Source organism: Protopterus annectens, chromosome 4.part0 (assembly GCF_019279795.1).
Source record: "Protopterus annectens isolate FY-2018-M chromosome 4.part0, PAN1.0, whole genome shotgun sequence".
Lineage (NCBI taxonomy): Eukaryota > Metazoa > Chordata > Ceratodontiformes > Protopteridae > Protopterus > Protopterus annectens.
In genome coordinates, this window is record NC_056733.1 from 879,929,374 (window position 1) to 879,952,989 (window position 23,616).

Below are 23,616 nucleotides of genomic sequence, written 5' to 3' on the forward strand. Positions count from 1 at the left end.
GGAGAGGCTAGGCAGAAATGTCTGTACTGCTGCCACCCTGACTTTTAAGGCTATTACCGGACTCGTATGACCGGGTATGTTTTAGCCCTTCCTCAGGTGATTTCTGACCTTCCTGTTTCTGGGGGAAGGCTTCAGCCCTTTCCTTCTTGGGTTCTACCTTTCCAGTTGCCTGCCACTATTATTAAGTGCAATTATGATGTGGCTGATGCCTCTTCCAAGGCTGCTGAATTTGGTTCGGTTATGAAGTGTTACTCTTGGCCTTATCTTCAGGCTTTGACTGACGACATTAAGGAAGTTATTGGATGCTCCTTTGGATAATAAAAATCTTTTTGGTACTCCTGCTGCTGACCTTCTTAAATCCTTCCAGGATAAGGGCAAAGCTGTGCAGGAGGTTGAAGCATATTTTTCTTTCTCCTTTTCAAAAGTTTCAGAGGAATTACCCTTCCAAATCTGCTTTTGTTTGCAGACTGTCTGTACTGCATCCAGAAATGAAAAGGGTTTTAGATGTGTACTTCATGGGAAATTTACATGGATCCCTGTTTCTCAGAAACCTCCTTTGCAGGGCAAGCCAGGTTCCATTTGACAGCTTGCTTCCCTTTTCCCTTGTCCAGGTTATCTTGTCCCTTCATCTTTCCCCATCCCTTCCAAATTGGTTAAGGATCACAACAGACTCTTGAGTTCTGTCCATTATCCGCCATGGGTATTTCATAGTTTATAAATCTTTTCCTCCCTTTCTAGGAATCCTTCAGCCTCCTTGAGAACATCAACTTCTCTTTCCAGAGGTGCTTTGTTCTCTCTAGTCCCATGGCACCATTCAGGCTGTGCCCCCTGTCCAAGAAAGGAGAGGTTTTATTCCAGAATGTTTCTGGTTCTCAGGAAGGAGGAGGACACCTGGAGACCAATTCTGAACCTTTCTCTAGGTCCCCGCCTAATGGATGTTGCCTCTTCAAACTTTATTTCCTCCTCTTCTTCCCCAGGCCTTTCTGGTCTCTCTGGATCTCAGTGATGCCTACCTTCATATCTCCATACACCCCATTTTCAGGAAATGTCTACATTTCTCTGTTTCTTCCTTGCATTTTCAGTTCTGTGATTTGCCCTTTGGCCTCTCTACTGCCCTAGGGGTACTCACCAAATGCCTCACTCCTGTCATTGTTTTTTGCAAGATGAGAGGAGTTCAGATATTTCCTTACCTGGATGATCTGCTCATTCAGGTCTGAGCCACCAAACCTCTGCTTCAGGACTTCCACTTTACTGTTTCAGTGCTGCAGAGTGTGAGACTCGCCATAAACTTTTGAAAATCAGTCTCGACTCTTTCAGGATCATGATTTCTTTGGCTACAGGACTATCCCCATGGTTGAATCTCTGCTTGCTCCCAAGGCCCTGTCTCTTCTTCCTCTGGCTTCAGTCATGGCCAGGGACTTTCTTAGGGCCTCAGGTTTATAGCTTCCACTATTCCTATTCCTAACATAAGGCAGAGTATAAAAGTTCAACAGGAAACCTGGGAGGAGGAAGGCATTGAAGAACCTTCAAGAAACCCATGTAAGAGAGGCCTGGCAAAGCCAACTCTAGCCCTGGAAATATCATTCAAATTCTAATGCTTAGTGAAACTATGGAGAGAAGACCAAGTAGCAGCCTCGAGGATGGAATTGGTATCCAGCCTTTGAAAAAAAAGTACCAGATGAAGCTACAGCTCTGATATAGTGAACCTTTACTATAGAGGAAAGACATTTGCCATGAAAGAAATAACAGAGAAATGGCTTTAGATATGCAAGAAGAGGTGCCCTGCTTAGAAAAAACGAAATCCAAATACTTGGGAGAAAAAAAGAAAACGTTGCTCAGATTTGCAAATAACTTTAGTTTTATCCAAATAATTTCTGAGCTGTCTATGCAAGTCCAAGGTGTGAAGAACCTTCTCATTAGCAAACTGCGGAGAAGTAAAAAAAAGTAAGACAAATAAATAGATTAAGGGATAAGTCATTGACCACCCTGAGCATAAAAGAAGGATTAGTACGAAGAGGGACCGTCTCCCTGTGAAAAACTATGAAAGGAGGAACAGCCAAGACAGCCTGAAGTTCAGAAACCTTCTTGGCTGAACAAAGAGCCAAAAGAAGAACAGTCTTCCAAGTGCAATGCTATAAGGAAGCTGAAGCAGCAGGCTCAAAAGGAGCATGAGTCAAATTTTCAACAACAAAATTGAGCTCCCAGGAAGGTGCAACAGGCTTCCTGGGAAGCCTAATATGGAGGATGCCTTTAAGAAACTGACTTCAAATTTGGAGGTCAGAGGAGGATTCAAGGGCAGACTAGCAGAAACTGCTGATAGGTGAGCTTTACCTGAAGAGTATACCAATCCAGCCTGATGCAGATCACACATATAGGATAGGACCAGAGGATCTTCTGCAGACAGGATCATGATGGCCAGAAAGGCACCAGAGAGAAAATTTCTTTGATTTCGACAAATATGACTTCCTGCTAGTGGCCTTTCTGGCCTCCTGCAGGACTTGAAGCACGTCCTCAGAAAAAAGGTGCCTAAAAGGGATCAGAACCCTATCACCGACCGTGTCAGGGGAAGAGTGGACAAGTGACGATGGATAAGAGATCCTCTTGTGTGAGAAGCTCCACCCAGCGAGGTAAATTATGATGATTGCCCCTGGCCAAGTGAGAAAGAAGGGGGAACCAATGCTGTCTGGGCCAAAAGAGAGTCGCAAACAAGACTTTTTGAGTGTCCTGACCAGTCTTGTGCAAGTCTTTCAGAAGCAGAGGAAGGGAACCGAAGAAGTGCAGAAACATCCCAAATCCAAGGAAAAGGCAGTGTGTTCACTTTCTAAGCCAAAGGACTTGGGACTCTGGAATAGAAAAGAGGAAGTTGTCTTTTCAGAGGGGTAGCAAAAAGATCTACCTGATGAATACCTCACAGATGGACAATGTCCATGAACACATCTCTGTAAAGCATCCACTCATGAGGTTGTGTGCTTGACCTGCTCAGAGTCTGCCACTGGATTATGCTCTGAGGGAATGTAGCCAGCCTGAATAGTCCCTTGACACTTGATAGCTAGATCCCAGACCTGAACAGCTAGCCTGCAAAGGAGGTAGGACCTTGTACCACCCTTGCTTGCTTTGTGAAAACTTTGAGGGGGCCCCCAGATGAAAGAGGGTATGAAAAGCCTGAAGAGCTGCATACACAGAGCACTCCTGTCCTTGATGTGCACCTGTGTTTATTCATCGAATGGTAAAAGCATCTAACGGCATTACAGAATAACTGCCACTCCTCTTGTGGGGGGCTGCACCCTCACACCCCGATAATTTATATATACCAGTGATATGGAAGGACATAGTACAGTTGTGTAAGGTCTTACCGTAATGGTAGGTGTCAGTATTCACTCCCTCCTTCCTGCCTCCTCTCCTCTAGCCTGTTTGCCTTCCTGGTTGAGGGGTTCTTCTGTCTCTCAGCATTTTTTCCTTCTGGATGCGCAGGTTCCACCTGGTCCCTAGGGACATTCTGTTCTTCCTAGGGCTTTTCAGTTCTGAAGTGTGTGTCCATACATCACCTTTATGCCCTGTGCAAGAAGCATGTATGTGATGTACGGCACCTCTAGATACTAAAGGTTTGATGTAATGGCCAGATGATGGGCTACCCTTGACAGGAGATCCCTTAGGTTAGGAATACTGCAGCAGTGAAGAGAAGGAGATCTACTGTTATGGTAAGATTTTATACAACTGTACTTTCCACAACACTTTTCCTTTTCTGGTTTTATCAGGTACAAAATAATAATGTCTACAAATAAGCTAACTTTTCTTGATTACTATACTAATTATATTCTTAAATTTCTGAGTCTTTTATTTTCTTTGCCAGTGGCTCTAAATATAATGCAAATAACAAAGGGGAAAAGAGGACACCCCTGTCCGGTTCCTCTATTCAGATACAACTTGTCAGAGAGGAACCCTCCCACTTTAATTTTTGCCTCTAACTCCTCATATATCCTAAGTAACCTTATTGTAGCAGGGTAAAGCAAATGTTTCCATTTCCCTATTGTCAAAATCTCAGCTTACTGTGTGGAATGCTTGGTCTACATAAGACCCAACAACCCACCAACAGTGATACTTTCTTGCGTTCTACTTCTCTGCTTCCTTCTGGATCATCTTTGTTCTGTTAATGTCAAATATATGCGCCCCCCCCCCCCCCACAAAGCCACATTGATCCATATCCATCTGTTTTGACAACACATTTGCCATTCTTTTAGCTGTTCTAGACATAAACACTTTATAGTCATGGTTTAAAATTAAAAAGGGCCTGTCTGAAGCTGGGTCTGTGGGGTCTTTACTGTCTTTAGATTTTATGGCAACCACAGCTTTCTTTACAGGATGTTAGTGCTTCCCCTACTTTTAAAATATTGCAAAGCATACCTGCCAGATCTGTATCACTTTTTCTTCCCTAGCTTTAAGACTTGCACAGGAATACCATTTATTCATGGAGACTTTCCTGCAGATTGATGATGCGTCACTGTTTTTATTTCATTTACTCCTATTTGAACTGTTGATTGTTGATCCTCCTCTACCTCTGTCATTGGCATACTTAAGTCCTACATAAATATTTCCATTTGTGCTTTTTCCTTGATTTCCACATTCCTGTGCTTTATACAAATTTTCATAAAATTTCTGAAATATGCAATACATCTGCAGGATCTGTGGTTATTTCTTTTTTGTTATAGGCTCCCTAAGTTTGGCAATTACCCTTTCTACTTTCTGTTGCTTGTCTTCATGCTAAATGTTTTTGCGCTTTGGAGTGATCAAAATATAGTTGCTTAACAGCAGTTTTTCTAAACTCATGCGTATTATATAGATATTCTTATTTTCTCTTTAGCACTCTGCTGTTGCACCTGTTCTTTTTCTGCGAGATTCCTCTTATTCTGCAATGCTTTAACCTTTGTCAGCCACTCTAAATAATTCTTGCTACTTCTTAACCATTTTTTTTATTGTATTTCTACCCTATTTATAAAGTCCGCTTTCATTTTATCTCACTCACTAGCTATAACTTCTGGAGTACTTTCTATCTTCCTTAATAACTCCCAAATAATTTCCACAACTCATTCCTTAAATTTCTCTCTTTTTAACAAGTAGGTGAGGAAGTGCCAGTGTCTCATTTTACTTCATTACCTTGCATTTTTATCTTGGGTATTTATTGGCACATGATTTAAAATAGTTATTGGATGTGTGTTGAAGCTTTCAACTAAATGCATATGTTCCTGTGAAATATAATTTCTGACTAGTCTAGCCCAGTTATTGTACTTTTGGGAATAATATAGAAACTCTCTCAGTTCCTACTACTGAATGCATATCTTCCATACCAAATATTTTCATAGAAGTCTTTTGAAGTGTACCCTCTTTTATTGTATTTTCCCTTCTAGGTCCCGCAAATACATCCACACTGTTCATAGGTTCATAGATTACATCCACACTGTTGCAGAAAAAGTTCCAGTCCCCACTTGTAAATAATATTTCTCCAACCATTTTCTTAAGCTCCATAATAGTAGTTTTAGGTGGAATATAAATACATGCCAGGAGCCCCATAATACCACAAATCTTGCCAATATTATCTTTTTCCCCTTTTATCACTCTTGGAGCTCCTTTAGCAATTAGTAAAAGAACTCCCCTTTTCCATTTTCTGCTAATATTCTGCTGAATATCCATCCTGAAATCCTTCCTTTATCAAATTCACATGTCCATTTCTTTCCAGGTGTGCCTGTTGTAGCATTACTATTTGCACTACGCATTTTTTAATATAAATGTAGTATTCTCACCTTTTTGTGTATACCTATGAGGCCATTTATGTTCCAAAGTAATATTTACATTTTAACCATTATGCTAAGAAGTTATTCCCACCTATTATATGTACGGCAAATTTTTTTAAATGCCTAGTTCCAGCTTTTGTGTTGCATGTACCCACTAATGTTTGGCAGGCTGACCTTTTATACAGTTGTTTCTTTTCTTTATTTGAACATATGATGTTAAGTTGTCTATCTCGCCTTCATTCTTGCTGTTTGGGATCGTAGCCGATCCTCAGCTCCGACTCGGCCATCTTCAATAGCTCGAGAGCTGTTTACTGGCTCAAGGCTACCCCTTATCCCATAATGCCTAGCGATAGCTACCCAGATCTCGTTTGCCGCTTCAGCTGCAAGGGTGTCGTTTTTCTGGCTCAGGCTCATATATTTAACTTTTTGTGTAAACTTTCCTTAAAATTTAAACTTTCTAATATCCTTTCTTTTTTAGAGTTAGTTATTCGTGTTGTAGTTATATTTTCTATAGTCTCTACCTTTTTTTGACATAACTCATTTAAGTTAGGGAGTTCTCCACCCCTCCCCCATCCCTAGGTTAGCCGTTTAACTTATAGGCTTTCCTACTTCTTTTTTTCCCTTATTGTTAATATATATATATATATATATATATATATATATATATATATATATATATATATATATATATATATAAAATATTTAATTATATTATATCTTGGATTTTCTTTATAGTTATAGATAGTACTGGTGTCTTTTGTCTAGTGTAGTACTGTTTTTTGTCTGTATTTACTTACTTAGTCTTCTCTTTTTTGGTACAGTCATGTCTAAGGAAGCAAAGGTTTCTGGATTCAAGAAGTGTGACTCATGCTGTCAGAAAATGTCTCTGACAGATGGGCACACTAGTTGCGTCTACTGTTTGGGCACTGTTCACCTGCAGGAGTCTTGTTCTATTTGCCATACTTTTAGTCCAAGAGTCCTGCAGGAGAGTAAGAACAAACTGATTCTTAGGGGTTTGTTAAAACCCCAGGATTCACCAGCAAAGAGTTCACAGCCAGTGAAATCCCCAAAATCCACTAAGCCATCGGCTCCACCCTCGGACCTAACTCCTGTGCAGGATTTACCTTCTAAGTCGGTTCCGGCTGGCACCGACAAGACAACCTCCCCAGCGGCTCCATCGGATGCTTCAGAGCTGTCACGGAGCCACAAGAGGCTGAGGTCCCCTTCCTTAGAGTTGGTGCATTCGGCTCCTCTGTCTCCATTACTTCAAAGTGAGCATAGCCACCGATCCTCTCACTCCTCTCGATCCTCTAGGCTGTCGGATCACGATCTAGAGAGAGTAGTCAGTAGGTTGCTAAATTCACAGGCACTAACTAAATTATTGTCCAGCCCTCCTCAACAGGTATCGACTCTGTCCACTTCACTTAATGTTCCTCCTCCGACTCCAATGAGTTCGGAGCCGGAGTTCGTTGGGGTTCGAGTAGTTGAACCGTTGGCTCCGATAACCATATCTGACGTCGGCTCTGATTACCTCCATGGTACCTTCCATCGAGGGATCTGGATGCCGAGGCTTCCTCATCGGCACAGTGGGGGTGAGTGGCATCGGACCCTTGTCCGACCTCGTTCTCCCTCTCGGAGCATCGACGCAGGTGAGCTTGGCTCCAACATTGGCCTTGGAGCAGTCCCCCTCGGCGCAGAGAAAGATTCCTATTTCTTTGGAACCGGAGCTTTCTCTGCCTCGAGACAGGGACGCTTTTGAGGTCATGCGGAGTGTGATCTCCCCCAAGTCAACTCCACTACCGGCCCCACCAGCTTTGTCCCCCGTAGTGCCTGTGCCAATCTCTGCTCCTCCTCCAGACCCCAAGCGTGGGGAACCAAGGCTCCAGGACACCCCATTGGGCGTTTCTTCTTCTTTTGAGGCCTCCCCTGATCACTCAGAGGAGCCCCCTTGGAAGAGGAAGTGCAAGAGGAAGCACATTGACTCCCCTGAGTCTATCACTTCTGATACAGACTTAGATGAATCGGAATGATCCCCCTCTGAAGATGTTTCATTCTCGGATATCCTGGAAATGCTTAGGCAGAGGGGGACCTGGAATCCCCTAGCCCCTACCGAGGATGAGTCTGTATTCCTGGATGCTTTTGGTTCCTGACCTTCCACCTCCTAGGTTTCTCTGCCTTTCGACCCACTTATGTCCGTAGTGGTTCATAAGGCTTGGTCAGCACCGGACACAGTGGAACCAAATCCGAGGAGACCTAGTAAATTTATTACAAATCCCCAGGATAAGCAATTCCTTTCTAAGGGTGTGCCTTTTGATGCCATGGTGGCAGCAGCAGCCACCAAGAAAGAGCTAGCAGAGACCTCTTTATATGTTCATCCCCCTAACAAGGAGTCTAGGACGATGGCCAGGTACGGAAAGTGAATGTTTGCTTCAGCAACCTTCTCCATGAGGTCAGTGAACTATCTGTCATTTTACTGTACTTCAAAGGGATCGCCTTAAAGAGCTTGGAGATACCCTTTAAGATCCTACAGCTGAGGGAGCACAAGCCAAAGTAGCTTCCCAGCTAGCGACGCTTAATTCTATAGTTAACTCCTCTGAGGCTCATTTCCTATGCAGCCGATGGAGCAAGTAGAGCCGCAGGCACGGGTGTAGCCCTTAGGAGGCATGCATGGATGCAGCTGTGTCACTTTGCGGAACCCTTTCGAGCGTCCTTCACCAATACCCCCTTTGATGGCTTTTTTCTCTTTGGGCCACAGGTGAAAGACACGTTGACTACGTGTGAGCAAGAAGGCAAGACTCTCTCTGCCGTGGGAGTCCATTTTTCCACTCCCTCCCCCAGAGGCAGAAACAATAATAGACGCTGCCCTCGTGGCAGATGTGGTCCGCAGAACCAGAGCAACAGAATCTTTCTCTGATAAGCCCTTCCAGCATCCCTGAACGGTTGCCCAGCTGCTCACCTCTGGAGGCAGTTGGGGGAAGACTTTCACTGTACTCAAAAGCCTAGCTAAATTTAACAAAAGACAGATGGGTACGGTCCATTATATCCAGAGGTTACAAAATTCCCTTCCATCAACCCCCCCTTACAGTGAAAGAAAATCCTTCCAGATGTGCCACCCAATCTGAAGGAGCAAGCAGTAATAGAAGTTTCAAAACTGCTACAAAAAAGAGCCATCCAGGAATTCCCCGTAAACCAGCACGGATCCAGATCTTACTCAAGGGTCTTTTTGGTACCAAGAAAGACGGGGGACTGGTGGCCGATTGTGGATCTCAGCAGACTAAACAAGTCTGTACAAAGAACAAAGTTTCGGATGGTCACGCTACAGTCCATTCTACGCTTTCTGGGTCAGGACAATTGGATGTGCTTGATAGATCTTCAGGATGCGTACTTACCATATCAAGATGGACAGACGCTCCAGGAGATTTCTCCGCTTTCGGGTGGGGGCCAGTCATTACCAGTTCAGAGCTCTGCCCTTTTGTCTCACCACAGCCCCCAGGGTGTTCACCAAGTGTATGGCAGTGGTCACGGCTCACCTGAGATGTCAAGGATTCCAGGTGTTTCCATATCTAGATGACTGGCTCCTCACTGCTACCACCAGGCATCAACTCCTACAAGCGTGGGATTATACAACCAGATCCTGCACCCAGCTAGGAATTACAATAAATTTCGAAAAATCTGCCTTGTTGCCCTGTCGATCTATCACTTACATAGGAGCAGATTTAAATACAAGGGATATGTTCACAAGGTTACCACTAGAAGGAGTGTCCACAATTCGCCAACAAGTGCAAATTTTAATGCAGAGCAAAAGGATCCAAGTCAGGTATGTCTTTCAAACTCTGGGCTCCATGGCTGCAGCCATTCTTCTAATCCCACTAGCATGCTTCCACATGAGAATTCTTCAGTGGCTTCTTTTCACACAGTGGTCCTTCCAAGAGCTACCCATGTCTCACATGATCCTCATCACGGAGGCATGCAAAAGGCACCTTTCTTGGTGGATGGTCTCTCCATTAGTTACTCAGGGAAGACCTTTCATAAAACCTCCTCCGGTAGCCATAGTGATGACAGACGCCTCCCTGATAGGGTGGGGGGGCATTATCTGGCAGGACAGTCCAAGGCACTTGGCTACCTCACGAGTACCATCTGCATATAAATGTCCTAGAAATGAGAGCTGTGCTTCTAGCGTTGCAAGCTCTTCAAGACCCTCTTCCTTCCGGGACCATTGCAATTCAAACAGACAACATGTCAGTGGTGTGGTACATCAACAAGCAGGGCGGGACCAGATCCTACCCCCTGTGTCGAGAAGCACTCAGACTTTGGCAGTGGGCGATTTCCTCCCAACGTTTTCTGATCGCGACGCACATCCCTGGGAAATCCAATGTCATAGCGGACAGGCTCAGCAGAGCTGTCCTCATGCCTCATGAGTGGTCTCTGAATCAGGAAGTTGCAGGTCTTATTTTCCGCAAATGGGGACAGCCTTGCTGCGATCTTTTTGCCACCCCCTTCAACAGCAAATGCAGCACCTACTTCTCCCTTCTTCCACTTCCAGGTCACATACCCAGAGCCGCTCTAGTCCACGATTGGCCTCAGGGACTTCTTTATGCTTTTTCTTCGTTTCCCCTGATACCGAAACTCATACAGAAAGCAAAATCGTTGGGTTGACATATATGGTTCCTGTTCCTGCACCATTACCTTCTCTATCAACCCTGGACCCATTTCCAGATGATCTGATTCATCATTCAGGCGGGTTGCATCAATCCCTCCAAACTCTCCAGCTCACAGCTTGGTTGCTCCACTTCCAACCTTAGCCAGGCTTCCCAGCATTTCCCCAGCATTACGTGAGATTATCGTCTCCTCTCACAAGTCTACAATGAGAAAAACTTATGCTAGCAAATGGAAACGTTTTTCTTGTTGGGTGGAGTCTAGGAATGTGGATCCCTTCTCAGCTCCACTCCACGAAAGTCTGGAATTCCTGGCACAACTGTTTCACTCCAGGGCTGCTTCCGCTATGATTAGGGTACAATTAGTGGCCATTTCTAATTTTCATGTTGGTTGGTCAAATTCTAACATTATGTCTCATAAGCTCTGTAAAGCTTTTTTGAGAGGAACATCTCTTCTTAGACCTCCAGTGAGAGATTCTCCTCCCCCTTGGGACCTTAATTTAATCCTAACTTCTTTAATTCTGCCCCCTTTTGAACCAGCAGCTTCCTGCTCCATCAAGTTTCTATCTTGGAAGACCCTCTTTCTGGTAGCTATTACTTCAGCTAGGTGTGTCTCAGAACTCCAGGCACTATGTGTTAGTCCTCACTACCTGGTGTTTCACAAGGACAGAGTTGCTCAGAGGACTAATCCTTCATTTCTTCCTAAAGTCTGCCCAGAAAATAATTTAAACCAATCTGTAGAGCTCCCTGTGTTCTTCCCAAATCGTAGCAACAAGGCAAAGTACAAACTTCACCAATTGGACGTTCATAGACAATTGCGCTTTTACCTGCACAGAACTAAAGAAATAAGAAAGTCAGACCAATTATTCCTTTCTTATGCCTTAAACAAACAAGGTCTCCCAGTTTCCAACGTGACCTTATCCAGATGGTTGTCCCACACTATTACTTTTATTCATCAGTTAAGGAACAAAGAGTTGCCAATTAAACCAAAAGATCATTCTACTAGGGAGTTAGCCACCTCTGTAGTCTTTCAGTCTAGGTTGCCCATGGATTCCATCTGTGCAGCTGCCACATGGGCAAATCCTCATACCTTTATCTGTCATTACAAGGTGGATATGGTCTCCCAGAGCAGAGCTGACTTTGGTTCCACTGTTCTGAAGAGTCTGTTCCACTGAGCCTCCCAGGGTGTTGGGTGTTAGGGACGCTGTCCCAAACAGCAAGAATGAAGGCGAGATAGACAACTTAACATTAAGAAGTTAATGTACCTACCGTAACATTCCATGTTAGTTGTCTTCATCTCACCTTCTTTCTTGCGTCCCTCCCTCCGTCCCCTGTTCTAGTGGATTGAGGGGAGTATTCTTTTATTGTTATTCTTCTGGCCAGGTCTTCCTAAACTATTCTAGATATTAGAATGCTGGGAACAACCAGTTTTTTGATAACTGTTTTTTCTCTTATGTCTGGTTTAGCTATTTCAAACGAGATCTGGGTAGCTATCGCTAGGCATTATGGGATAAGGGGTAGCCTCGAGCCAGTAAACAGCTCTCGAGCTGTTGAAGATGGCCGAGTCGGAGCCGAGGTTTGGCTCCAATCCCAAACAGCAAGAAAGAAGGCGAGATGAAGACAACTAACAAGGAACGTTATGGTAGGTACATAACTTCTTATTACATTTTACAAGACTTTATTTTAATGAAAACCCGCAAACAAAAAAAAACTTATTAACTTAAAGCAAGCAAGCACATAAAATTATACACATCTACAGATAATTAAGTTTAACCCTCCTGATAGTAACAGTTGTCCCAAATCAACAGCTACACCTACACGTATTAACTAACCTAAAAATAGTGCAAATATTATTGAGAAGAATTGAAAAGTTTGACTAGAACATGTCTTTTTGCACCAATTCAGTGACAGTTGCATTTTATTTAGTAGATAAAAATGTGCGAGTATAATACATAGTTGTCAGTAGGTGCGTAAAAAAGTAAAAGGTGAGATGTTAAAGTGGAACAGATGGTTGTAAAGACCCAGGGTAGACTGTTGACAAATTGTAGGAGTAAAAGGATAGGATACTGTAACTAGTGCTTTCAACCAGGCTTTAGGACAGGGGCAAGTCCTTAATTTGGTGAAAATTCTGAGTTATTTAGGTGGAAGAGTCACAGGTAGGAATATTTGTGATAAAACGTTCAGGCACATGTAAGGCAGTGGTTAAAACAGACATGTAGATGACTTGCTGAAATAGACATCTAAGAGCAATACATATTTCCATTCAGCTGGTTGTCTGTCATAAATCACTGTGGAGGCTCCATAGTCATTTTTGCTCCAGCCAGAATGGATTGTTCATAAATACACTGGTGCCACAGGATATTTGTAATGGTTAAGTGTGGTAAGTGGCTCTTACCAAGATTGTATTTTTGTTTATTTTTCAACTAAATGCAGAGCTTTGTTTTAATATCAGCTTTAAATTGTAAAAGTAGGAAAGTATTGAAGTCTGTTAATGTCAAAAGTATTTCATGTTATGTTACAGCATCTGTTAAATACAAGTTGCCTGCTTTATAACACAGGTTATCATTTTTTTTTATTTCTCTCTAGATTTTTGTGGAAATGTGGCTTCATCATTATTCTCTAGAGGTATACCAGAAGATGCAGTCTCCACACACCAAGGTACTGTTACCCTATGGTAAATTTTCTAAACCGCACAGAAAAGTAAATTCTGTTTTCTTCTAATTGTTTAGTTTTAATTGAAGCTTTTTGTGCATGGTGCTTTAGACTGATGGCTTATGGAATTGCATGTGTTAATCTGCTTGCCTGCTACTTGCTGGGACTGAGCTGCATTTGCTAGAGATTTAATAGGAACATCAGGGCAAAGCTCTCTGTACTTTGACATTCAAGTCTACAAGTTGCCAAAACTGTGTTGTATTCCTTATGTGAGCAGTCTTCTGTGGCATTACCACTAACTTTGTAAAACAGGTCATTTCCCCATTTATCAGGTTGTGGGCTGCAGTTTCCCTTCTTAAAGCACTTAAGGTTTTAGTGTGTGCTTTTTTGGACATATTCCTGTCTATTCACTTCACAGGATTACCTAGAAAGAGTATCATGGGTTTGTAGAATGCTGTAACAAGGTGTACTTTAGAAAAGAAATGGCATATCTCATACCTGCATTGCTGCTGTTTGGTACGTGATTTTTAGTCCTAATGTTGTGAAGGGACCTGACCGTACTGCTTTGATATTGTACATATTTTTTTAGTACAGAGCCATTTTATATTGGTTTTGTATGAGACTGTATTGAGCATTCCATTTTAAGTAAGGGAAGACATAAGAAAGTAGTGTAAACTTTGGAAATGCATGTCTAGTTCGTGCATTATAAGCACTGTAGAAGTCAAAAGTTATGAAAAATAAACAGTAGTATTGTTTATTTTGAGGAGTACTTTACACTGGATGGAATGTTTGGATGCATGCTTTTTCCCCATTTGCACAGCTTTTAATTTTGTTCTTCTGTACCTGGACTATGAGCATTCTCTGGCATTCTGATATGTACATCATAATAACATGGGCTTTAGGAAGTACACTTCTAAGTTAATGTTTTTGTCTTTTCAACCATTGCGTTTTCTTGCTGTTGTAATACCATATTTGAGTAGGGATGCCCAGTGTAGGCCACAGTCATTCACAGGAGATGGGAATTTTTTTTTTTAGAAGTCACATGGAAGGGTACAAGAAGAGTTTGCCCAAGTTTTGTTCCCACTGTAGTTGGTCCCCCTTGTAGATAATCTGAGGTGGCAAGTAACCTAGTATGGTATTTCCACCCTGTTCTGCATTTTCTCTTCGATAGAATTATTTGTTTACTCAGATTGCGCTGCTTGCTTTTACTAGTCTAGGGAGTTTTTTAGTGTCGACTGGCACTCTTGCATTAAATGTTTGACAGGTATGACAGCAGAGTTTGTGTACCCTTATGAAGGTAAATTGCTTGGTTCCCTTGCCATGTTTTGACAGTGCTGATCCACGTTTAAGGATTTCTGAGTAGGTTTTCTTGACAGAAGAATGACCATTAAAAAAAAAAAAAAAAAAATGAAACGCAATTCTTATTCTTACTATTGATTTCCCTTATGGTCCTTCCAGCATATGCAGCCATCTGCTTCTTTTAAATGCTCTGACGTTAAGCACAATGCATTGGGTGTGGGGATTTTGCTTGCATATCCTTTTTAGTTGCACTTTCCTAAACTCCTCCATAGTGGGGTACACATTCAACCTTACTGTCGTCTTTCTTTTTCCTTCCTTCAGTTGTTTTCCTTAAAATGATTAGGCTCAGTGAATACATTTGCTTATCACTATGTGAAAACAGTGAGTATTTCTGCAGGAGTTTGTTTTGTATCTTAATGATGGATGCTGGTTCCCTTTTTGCGAAAAGAATTTGTGTAAGTTTTTAAGCCACTGACAAAATGTCATTTTGAGATTCTCAAGTTAACAAAGTCCTGTTTCACACTGCTGTATGCATGTGTGAAGACACTTAGTCCATTTACAGGTGAGCCTAATTGTTAAGTTTCCTTGTCACTCTCTGATTTTTGTTACCATGTTTTTATGCAAGGGACATCAGCATTCCATAACACTACAAATACTTTAGAACATGAATTTACTATGATAGCAAAACATAGGCTGCAGCTTATAATTTCACAATGCTTGGTGTAATGGCGCTTTATTGCATAATGGTCTGTGCTGATTTTGATGATTACACATGCAGGCTTGCACTGCAGCAGCACTGCAGTGGTGCTGCAATGGTGCTGCAGTTGTGCACTGCAGCACCACTGCTCTGTACCATCAGCTTTGTTTCTCTGGCACTGCAGCAGTGACTGTATGATCAGCTTTGTTTCTCTTGACTGCACAAGCTTTACTGCAGATCATGAAATTGGAGTAAAATGCCACATCAGAAATGCTTAAGTTAAAAGCAGACATAATCCTGATGTCAATGTTTGTGTTATTGTTTTATATATATATATATATATATATATATATATATATATATATATATATATGTGTGTGTGTGTATTAGATAAAGCAGATGCAGTACCCTGCTTGTAGACTAAAAGCTGTGAGTTGTGTATGTCCATTGGATTGTGGATAAACGGTACTGTTGTACCTGATAGTGTTAACTTAACCCTTTGTTCACCTGTGGTACTATACCTATCAGACATGAGGACTCTGAAGAAGTTTGTACTGTCTTATCGGTGGGCATTTTTCACAGTATATGACTGTCTGTGGTTAACACGTGCCTTTCATGCACTCTCTCTATGCTAAAAATCTTTTGATTAGTCAGGGGTTTGTACTATGCCTCTGAAGTGTTGCTTTATGTGTAGAATTAATTTGGCTTTCTTCCTTTTGTTGTGCTAGTAACATTCAAGTAACTACAGATACTGAAATTAAATTAAATTGAAAAAGAAGTCTGCAAACTAGACACACACACAGCACAGGGAGGAGATGGCACTAGTGATAATGACCTAATGACCTGAGAACACACACAGCACAGGGAGGAGATGGCACTAGTGATAATGACCTAATGGCCTGAGAACACACACAGCACAGGGAGGAGATGGCACTAGTGATAATGACCTAATGGCCTGAGAACACACACAGCACAGGGAGGAGATGGCACTAGTGATAATGACCTAATGTCCTGAGAACACACACAGCACAGGGAGGAGGTGGCACTAGTGATAATGACCTAATGACCTGAGAACACACACAGCACAGGGAGGAGATGGCACTAGTGATAATGACCTGAGAGCACACACCGCACAGGGAGGAGATGGCACTAGTGATAATGACCTAATGACCTGAGAACACACACCGCACAGGGAGGAGATGGCCCTAGTGATAATGACCTGAAAACACACACCGCACAGGGAGGAGATGGCACTACTGATGATGACCTGATGACCTGAGAACACACACAGCACAGGTAGGAGATGGCACTAGTGATAATGACCTGACAGCGCACACAGCACAAGGAGGAGATGGCACTAGTGATAATGACCTGTGAACACACACAGCACAGGTAGGAGATGGCACTAGTGATAATGACCTGTGAACACACACAGCACAGGTAGGAGATGGCACTAGTGATAATGACCTGAGAACACACACAGCACAGGTAGGAGATGGCACTAGTGATAATGACCTGTGAACACACACAGCACAGGTAGGAGATGGCACTAGTGATAATGACCTGTGAACACACACAGCACAGGTAGGAGATGGCACTAGTGATAATGACCTGAGAACACACACAGCACAGGTAGGAGATGGCACTAGTGATAATGACCTAATGACCTGAGAACACACACAGCACAGGGAGGAGATGGCACTAGTGGTAATGACCTGTGAACACACACAGCACAGGTAGGAGATGGCACTGGTGATAATGACCTGTGAACACACACAGCACAGGTAGGAGATGGCACTAGTGATAATGACCTGAGAACACACACAGCACAGGTAGGAGATAGCACTAGTGATAATGACCTGAGAACACACACAGCACAGGTAGGAGATAGCGCTAGTGATAATGACCTAATGACCTGAGAACACTTTAGCCTGAACTTGCGATACCAATTCTATCTGTTGTTCACTGGGTCATTTACATATAAAGAGATTTCTCAAGATTGGTGACCAGCACTTACTAAACCCATCTTAAAGGGAAAGAGGACTAAGACAAACTCAGAGTTAGAGACCTGTAAGTTAATTTCTTGTTGTAGAAAAATAATTAAGAAGCTTATTTTGAATAAATTATTTTCAGAACTGGAAAGGTTGTGAATTCAAACTGTATATCAGCATGCATATGCTGAAAATAGATGTAGAGCTACCGGGTAACATGATGTTCTCTAGTAAATGAAACTTGTTCTGTGGGGTAATTTTATATAGAATTAACTCCAGTCTCTAATAGGGTCATACACAAAACACTGATCAGTAAATTAGTAATCTTGATAAGATATATAAGTGCAGGGCTTTCAAGTAGATATGGTAGTTATAGCAGTTGTTCAGGTGAAATTCCAGGTTACAGTCAGGTTTTCCCACATGACTCTGTCCTAGGCCCATACATGTTAAGGCTTTATCTTTTTCATTAAAGGTGTTATACAGTCTGTATGCAGATGACTTGAAAATGGGTAAACTGATTATAGGTGTTGCATAAACAGTATGTCTGCAAAGGAACTTGACTAAATTGACTATTTGGGCACAGGAGAATAATATGCTAATAAATACATCATAAACTAAGTATATGTGATTTGGGAGACGTATACCAAAGATTGAATATATAATATAGCACACAATGATTGAAACTGTAGATGTGAAGTTGTTCTATCTCGCCGTTTTGTTCTTACACATAGGTCGGAGCCGATCCCTCGGCTCTGAATCGGCCGCTTTTGAAGCTCAGACTCTCAGAGAAGCTTGAGAACCAGTGAATATCCCATGATGCCCTGCTATGAATCCCCAGATCTAGTTTGCCGCTGCAACGGATTAACAGCTTGTCTGAGTTAGTTCGGGCCAGTGACTTTAAATTTCTAATTATTATCTCATTTTTCTTAAAAAAAATTTTTTTGTCTAAGTATTAGATATATAGTAGAGTGTTTAATAGTATAGTGTTGGGATTCTGGTTAGTTTAGTTTGCTAGAACCGTTAAATAGTTAACTTTTCCTCAGGCCTTTGGCCTTTCTTTGGGCGTGACAGGGCTCTGTCAGCCATTTTCTGTGTGTTGTTTTCTTATACATATATATATATATATATATATATATATATATATATATATATAGGTAGTTTATATATATTTCTTAGCTAATAGTAGTAAAGTTTATTGGACATTTAAAACTCTATATTTAGCGTGATTTAGTAGATTAAGATATATACATTTATACATATCTTTACCTATATCTAAGGTTTGTTGCTATTGTTAAACCATGTCTAAAAAGCAAAAATCAGGGTTTAAACGGTGTGAGTGTGGTCAGAAGATGTCTGTTACAGACTATCACTCCACCTGCATTTACTGCTTAGGCTCGGTACACCTACAAGAGGTGTGCTCTATCTGCCATTCCTTTAGCGCCAGGGTCCTCCTAGAAAGGCGCAGGAAATTGGTGGATAGAGGACTCCTAAAGCCTGAATTTCAGGCTCCTTTAGATAAGGCTGACACCTCTTCCAAGGCTTCGAAGGGGTCAAAGTCTTCCAAAGGATCCCCGGAGCCCAAGTCATCTGCTCCGAGTTCCTCTAGCATGGTCCGTGCATCAGCTCCACAGTCCTTGGAGCAGTGTATTGAGTCCTTGCCTCGGGGTCCAGTTGTGGAACCGATATTGGAGACCCCTCAGTCTCCAATTGGTTCCATCTTCGGCCCCTTCGACCCATTCCTCGACTCATTCTTCCAGGCTTTCTGATGTGGATGTGGACCGAGTGGTTAAGAGGCTCTTACAGAACCCGGCCCTGGCCAAAATGCTATCTGCTTTGAGCCACTCTGCTTCGAAGCCTAAAATGCCCCCCATGGCTTCTCCACTTCCTCCGAAGCCAATTGAGCGTTCGGAGCTGGGTCAGACGGAACCGATATTGGTAGAACCCTTGGAGCCGATGTTTGATCCTCCTCCCTCGGCTCCATCGACCTTGATCTCCTCGGTTCCGACCAAGGAATCTCGGGGCTGACAGTCCCTCGCCGGTTCTGGGGTGGAGAGTCGAACCGATACTTCGGTTCCGACTCTTCCACTTGGGGCTTCGGCGCAGGTGGCCTTGGCTCCGTCCTCTGGATTGGAGCGGAGGATCTCGGTTCGAGGAGAGCTGCCGGTCTCTTCGTAGCTGACTGACTTCTCAGACCGGGATTCTGGTGCCTTCGATGCCATGAGGAAGGTCATGGCTGCCAAGACCACTACCTCCTCGGATCGGTCTTCCCCTAAGGGGCCTCGTTCTACCTCTTCCCCACAGATCCCCACAAAGCGTCAAGATCCAGGGCCTCAGGTATCCCCATTGGGTGGCCCCTCCTCTCCAGGAACTTCACCGGACGCCCCCACCGATGAAGTCCCTAGGAAGAGATTGTGCAAGAGGAGGCACTTGGATTCCCCACAGGAATCTCTAACATCAGATACCGACTTGGAGGAATCAGAAGGGTCCGCACGGTCCCCCTCAGAAGATGTCTCATTCGCAGACATATTGGAAATCTTAAGGCAGGGGGGTGATTGACAGTCCCTTGCCCCTTCTGAGGACAAGTCGGTTCTTCTGAAGGCCTTCGGATCTCAACCATCCACCTCTGGGTTACGCCACCCTTCGATTAGCTGATGGAACTGGTTGCTCGAAGGGCGTGGTAATCACCTGACTCGGTGGAACCGGTCCCACGCAGGCCCAATAAATTTATTACTTCCCCCGCCAACAAGGCCTTTCTACAAAAGGAGTCCCAGTTGATGCCATGGTGGTGGCGGCGGCCACCAAGAAAGAGATGTCTGAAACCTCTTCGGCTGTCCATCCTCCTAATAGAGATTCTAGGACGATGGACAGATATGGGAAACGCATGCGGCATTTTATGCACGGGTAATAGGGATTTGGCGAAGATAGATTTTGGTCATACTGAACCCTGTGGCTCCTGTAATTTCTGCCGTTATATAAATACTATGGAGGTGTTCCATCATCCAGATTCAGGTAGAGTTTTGGTTTAGAGGTGTGCATAATTGTACGACTCCCCACGTGGTTTATTTAGCGGAGTGTGAATTGTGGGTTTTTTATGTAGGAAAAACCAATAGAGTACTACGTGATAGAATGAGAGAACATTTGTGTAATATAAAAAAGTAGTCTCCTAATAATGCCCTGTCTAAACATGTCATGGAAGAAGGAGTGCAACACACTTTTAGATTAAGGGTTATAGAAGCAATAGGATTGAGTGTAAGGGAGGGAGATATTAGAACATATACTGAGTATAGAGAAACATGTTGGATCATCATTTTGAAAGCAGATAGGGGTAAGAGCTTAAATGAGAGAGCATCAATTAGACCTGCTTTGAAAAGGAGGAGGTTACATAAATAAATAAACATTGTGGTTTGTATGTTGTTTTAACATGCAAGTTATGTATTTATGCATTTTGCGCTATGCCATGTTGATGTTAGATATTTAATTATTATATTATTAGGTTTCTGTCTTGAAATACATTTTTAGTGCATATAGGCATTTAAGCTATAGGTCTGTGCTGGGTCTGCAGCTTTAATATTAGTTAATTGAGTGATTGATGTGGTTGTGCCTATATATATTTGTGTTCTTTGTTCCTATGGATTACTTGGTCTGAAGAAGCTCCTAAGTGAAAGCGCTTACCATCGATGAGTAAACCTGAGTTTTTTATACAGAAACAGAATTGGACTTCATTTCTATGGATTGTCATATGCAGTTGTAGCTGTGATAAAATATCTATTTGCCCTGTTAGCTCCGTGGACTGTTTATTTTATTTTACTAATTGTACTTTTGACTTAGTGTCACAGAGCTTTTATCCCAAGATCTGCCAGTAGTTTTGTGGTTTTTCATATCCCTTAATTCAATAGTAAACTCATCCATGCACCTCATTTCATATGCGGCCGATGGATCGAGTAGGGCAGCAGGCTCAGCGATAGCTCTTCGGAAGCAATCCTGAATGCGCCTTTGCTCCTTTGCGGAAGCCTTTAAATCTTCATTTGTCATTACCCCATTCGATGGGTCCGCCTTGTTCGGACCCAAAGTTAAGGAGACACTAGGTGTGAACAGGAAGGGAAGACTCTGCTGTAGGGGTCCGTTTTTCCACTCCAACCAGACTGTACCCCAAAGGGCAATGAAGTGGAAAAATGTGCTTCCGAAAAACCTCGAGGAGCTTTCCAGAACACACCTACCGATACCCCCTCTAGAGGCAGAGGAGGGGGCAGAAATGGAAGACGCCGTCCAAACGGCAGAGGCGGTCCGCAGAACCAGGGCAACAGGGATCAGTTCTCTGGTAAGCCCCATCAGCGTTCTTGAAAGGAAGCCTGGCTGTCCTACTCTGGAGGCAATCGGTGGTCGCTTGGCTTTATACCCAGACACCTGGCTAAACATTACAATGGACTCTTGGGTAAAAAGCGTCATTGCTAGAGGTTATTACATCCCCTTTATAAAAACCCCACCTTTATGTACAAGGATCCCAGACGTACCACCCAGTCTGAGAAAATTAGCAGCCGTAGAAATCCAAAAGCTGCTGGACAAAAGAGTCATCCAGCCAGTCCCAGTGGACCAAATAGGATCCGGAACATACTCAAGGTTCTTTTTAGTTCTAAAGAAAACCGGGGACTGGAGGCCCATACTAGACCTCAGCAAACTCAACACCATCGTCAAGAAGGAAAAGTTCCTGATGGTCATGCTGCAGTCGATTCTCCCGTTCCTAGCAACGAGCGATTGGATGTGCTCTATAGATCTCAAGGATGCTTACTACCACATCAAAATGGACAGATCATCCAGAGATCACATGCGTTTCCGGCTGGGGGCCAGTTATTATCAATTCAGAGCCCTGCCCTTTGGTCTCACCACAGCCCCCAGGGTGTTAACCAACTGTATGGCAGTGGTCACGGCTCACCTGAGACTGTTGGGATTCTGGATGTTTCCAAATCTGGACGACTGGCTCCTCACCGCCACCTCCAGGCATCAACTAATCCTAGCAAGAGACTACACCATACACCTTTGCTCCCAGTTGGGTATTACCCTCAATTTTGAAAAATCTGCGCTATCGTCCTCGCAGCATGGTTACAGCTCACCTGAGACGGTTTGGATTCCGGGTGTTTCCATATCTGGATGACTGGCTCCTCACCGTCACCTCCAGGCATCAACTAATCCTAGCAAGAGACTACACCATACACCTTTGCTCCCAGTTGGGTAGTACCCTCAATTTTGAAAAATCTGCGCTATCGCCCTCGCAGCATATTGCATTTATAGGGGCAGAACTAGACGCAAGAATCAGGTTGCCCCAATCAAGAATCGCAACACTAAAAGATCAATTATCCAGCCCGCAACAAAGCTCCAGCGTCCCAAATACTACAGCTTTTAGGCACAATGGTAGCCACTTTGATAGCAGTCCCGTTAGGCCGCATGCACATGCGAATTCTCCAGTGGTTACTTTTCGTGCAATGGTCGTACCAGCAACTACCCATGTCACATGAGATCCGATTAACCAATCTTTGCAAGAAAGATCTCAGCTGCTGGTTGCACAGCGACCAAGTAATAATAGGACGTCCCTTCGTTCTTCCCCAACCCACAGCCACAGTGACCACGGATGCTTCCCTGATAGGGTGGGGGATGCTATCAGGGAAAGACTGTCCAAGGCACTTGGTCAAACATGGAAACGCACCTGCATATAAATGTCCTAGAGCTGAGAGCGGTGTTCTTAGCGTTGCAACACTTTCACGACTCTCTTCCTCCGGGCACAATTGCTATCCAGACGGACAACATGTCGGTTGTCTGGTACATCAACAAACAAGGGGGAACCAGATCGTACCCTTTATGCTGGGAGGCCCTAAGGATTTGGCAATGGGCTGTATCCACCGGACGCTTTCTGATAGCAACGCACGTCCCGGGGACATTCAACGTGATAGCGGGCAAACTAAGCAGAGCCATGCTGTTGCCTCATGAGTGGTCTCTCAATCAACAAGTAGCGGAAAACATTTTCCGCAGATGGGGCCAGCCTTGCTGCGACCTATTTGCGTCTCCGATGAAAGCCAAATGCAGCAGCTACTTTGCCCTTTATCCCCCACCGGGGAAAGAACCGAGGGATGCGCTCGTACACGATTGGCCCCCGGGTCTCCTATATGCTTTTCCGCCAATACCTCTAATTCCCAAATTCATGCAGAAAGCCAAAAGTCTGGGAAAGACTGTGATTTTAATAGCCCTGTCTTGGCCTCAGCAGATTTGGTTTCCCTTCCTGCGGAAGTATCAACTGGAAGAACCATGGATCCTGGACCCAGTGCCAGATCTTCTGACTTATTCGTCAGGAGTTCTCCATCCATCCCTCCCTCCCATCCCTGAAACTGACAGCTTGGCTGCTCCGATTCCCATACTAGCCAGGTCACATGAGTTGTCTTCTGCGGTCCAACATATTCTAGTTTCATCTCATAAGCCTTCTTCCAGGAAACTATACAACAGCAAATGGAAACGATTAATTCACTGGGCTTCTCAACACGATACGGACC

At 43.4% G+C, this 23,616-nt stretch overlaps 1 protein-coding gene across 1 annotated transcript in view; it reads left to right on the forward strand.

Annotated features, from left to right (window-relative positions):
• The window catches only part of SMPD4 (sphingomyelin phosphodiesterase 4), a 1,415,848-nt gene that overhangs the window by 684,108 nt on the left and 708,124 nt on the right, over window positions 1-23,616 (forward strand). The window contains exon 13 of the mRNA XM_044068837.1: window positions 13,028-13,099. Coding sequence (XP_043924772.1) covers window positions 13,028-13,099 — 72 coding nt within the window. The remainder of the gene's footprint in view (window positions 1-13,027; window positions 13,100-23,616) is intronic.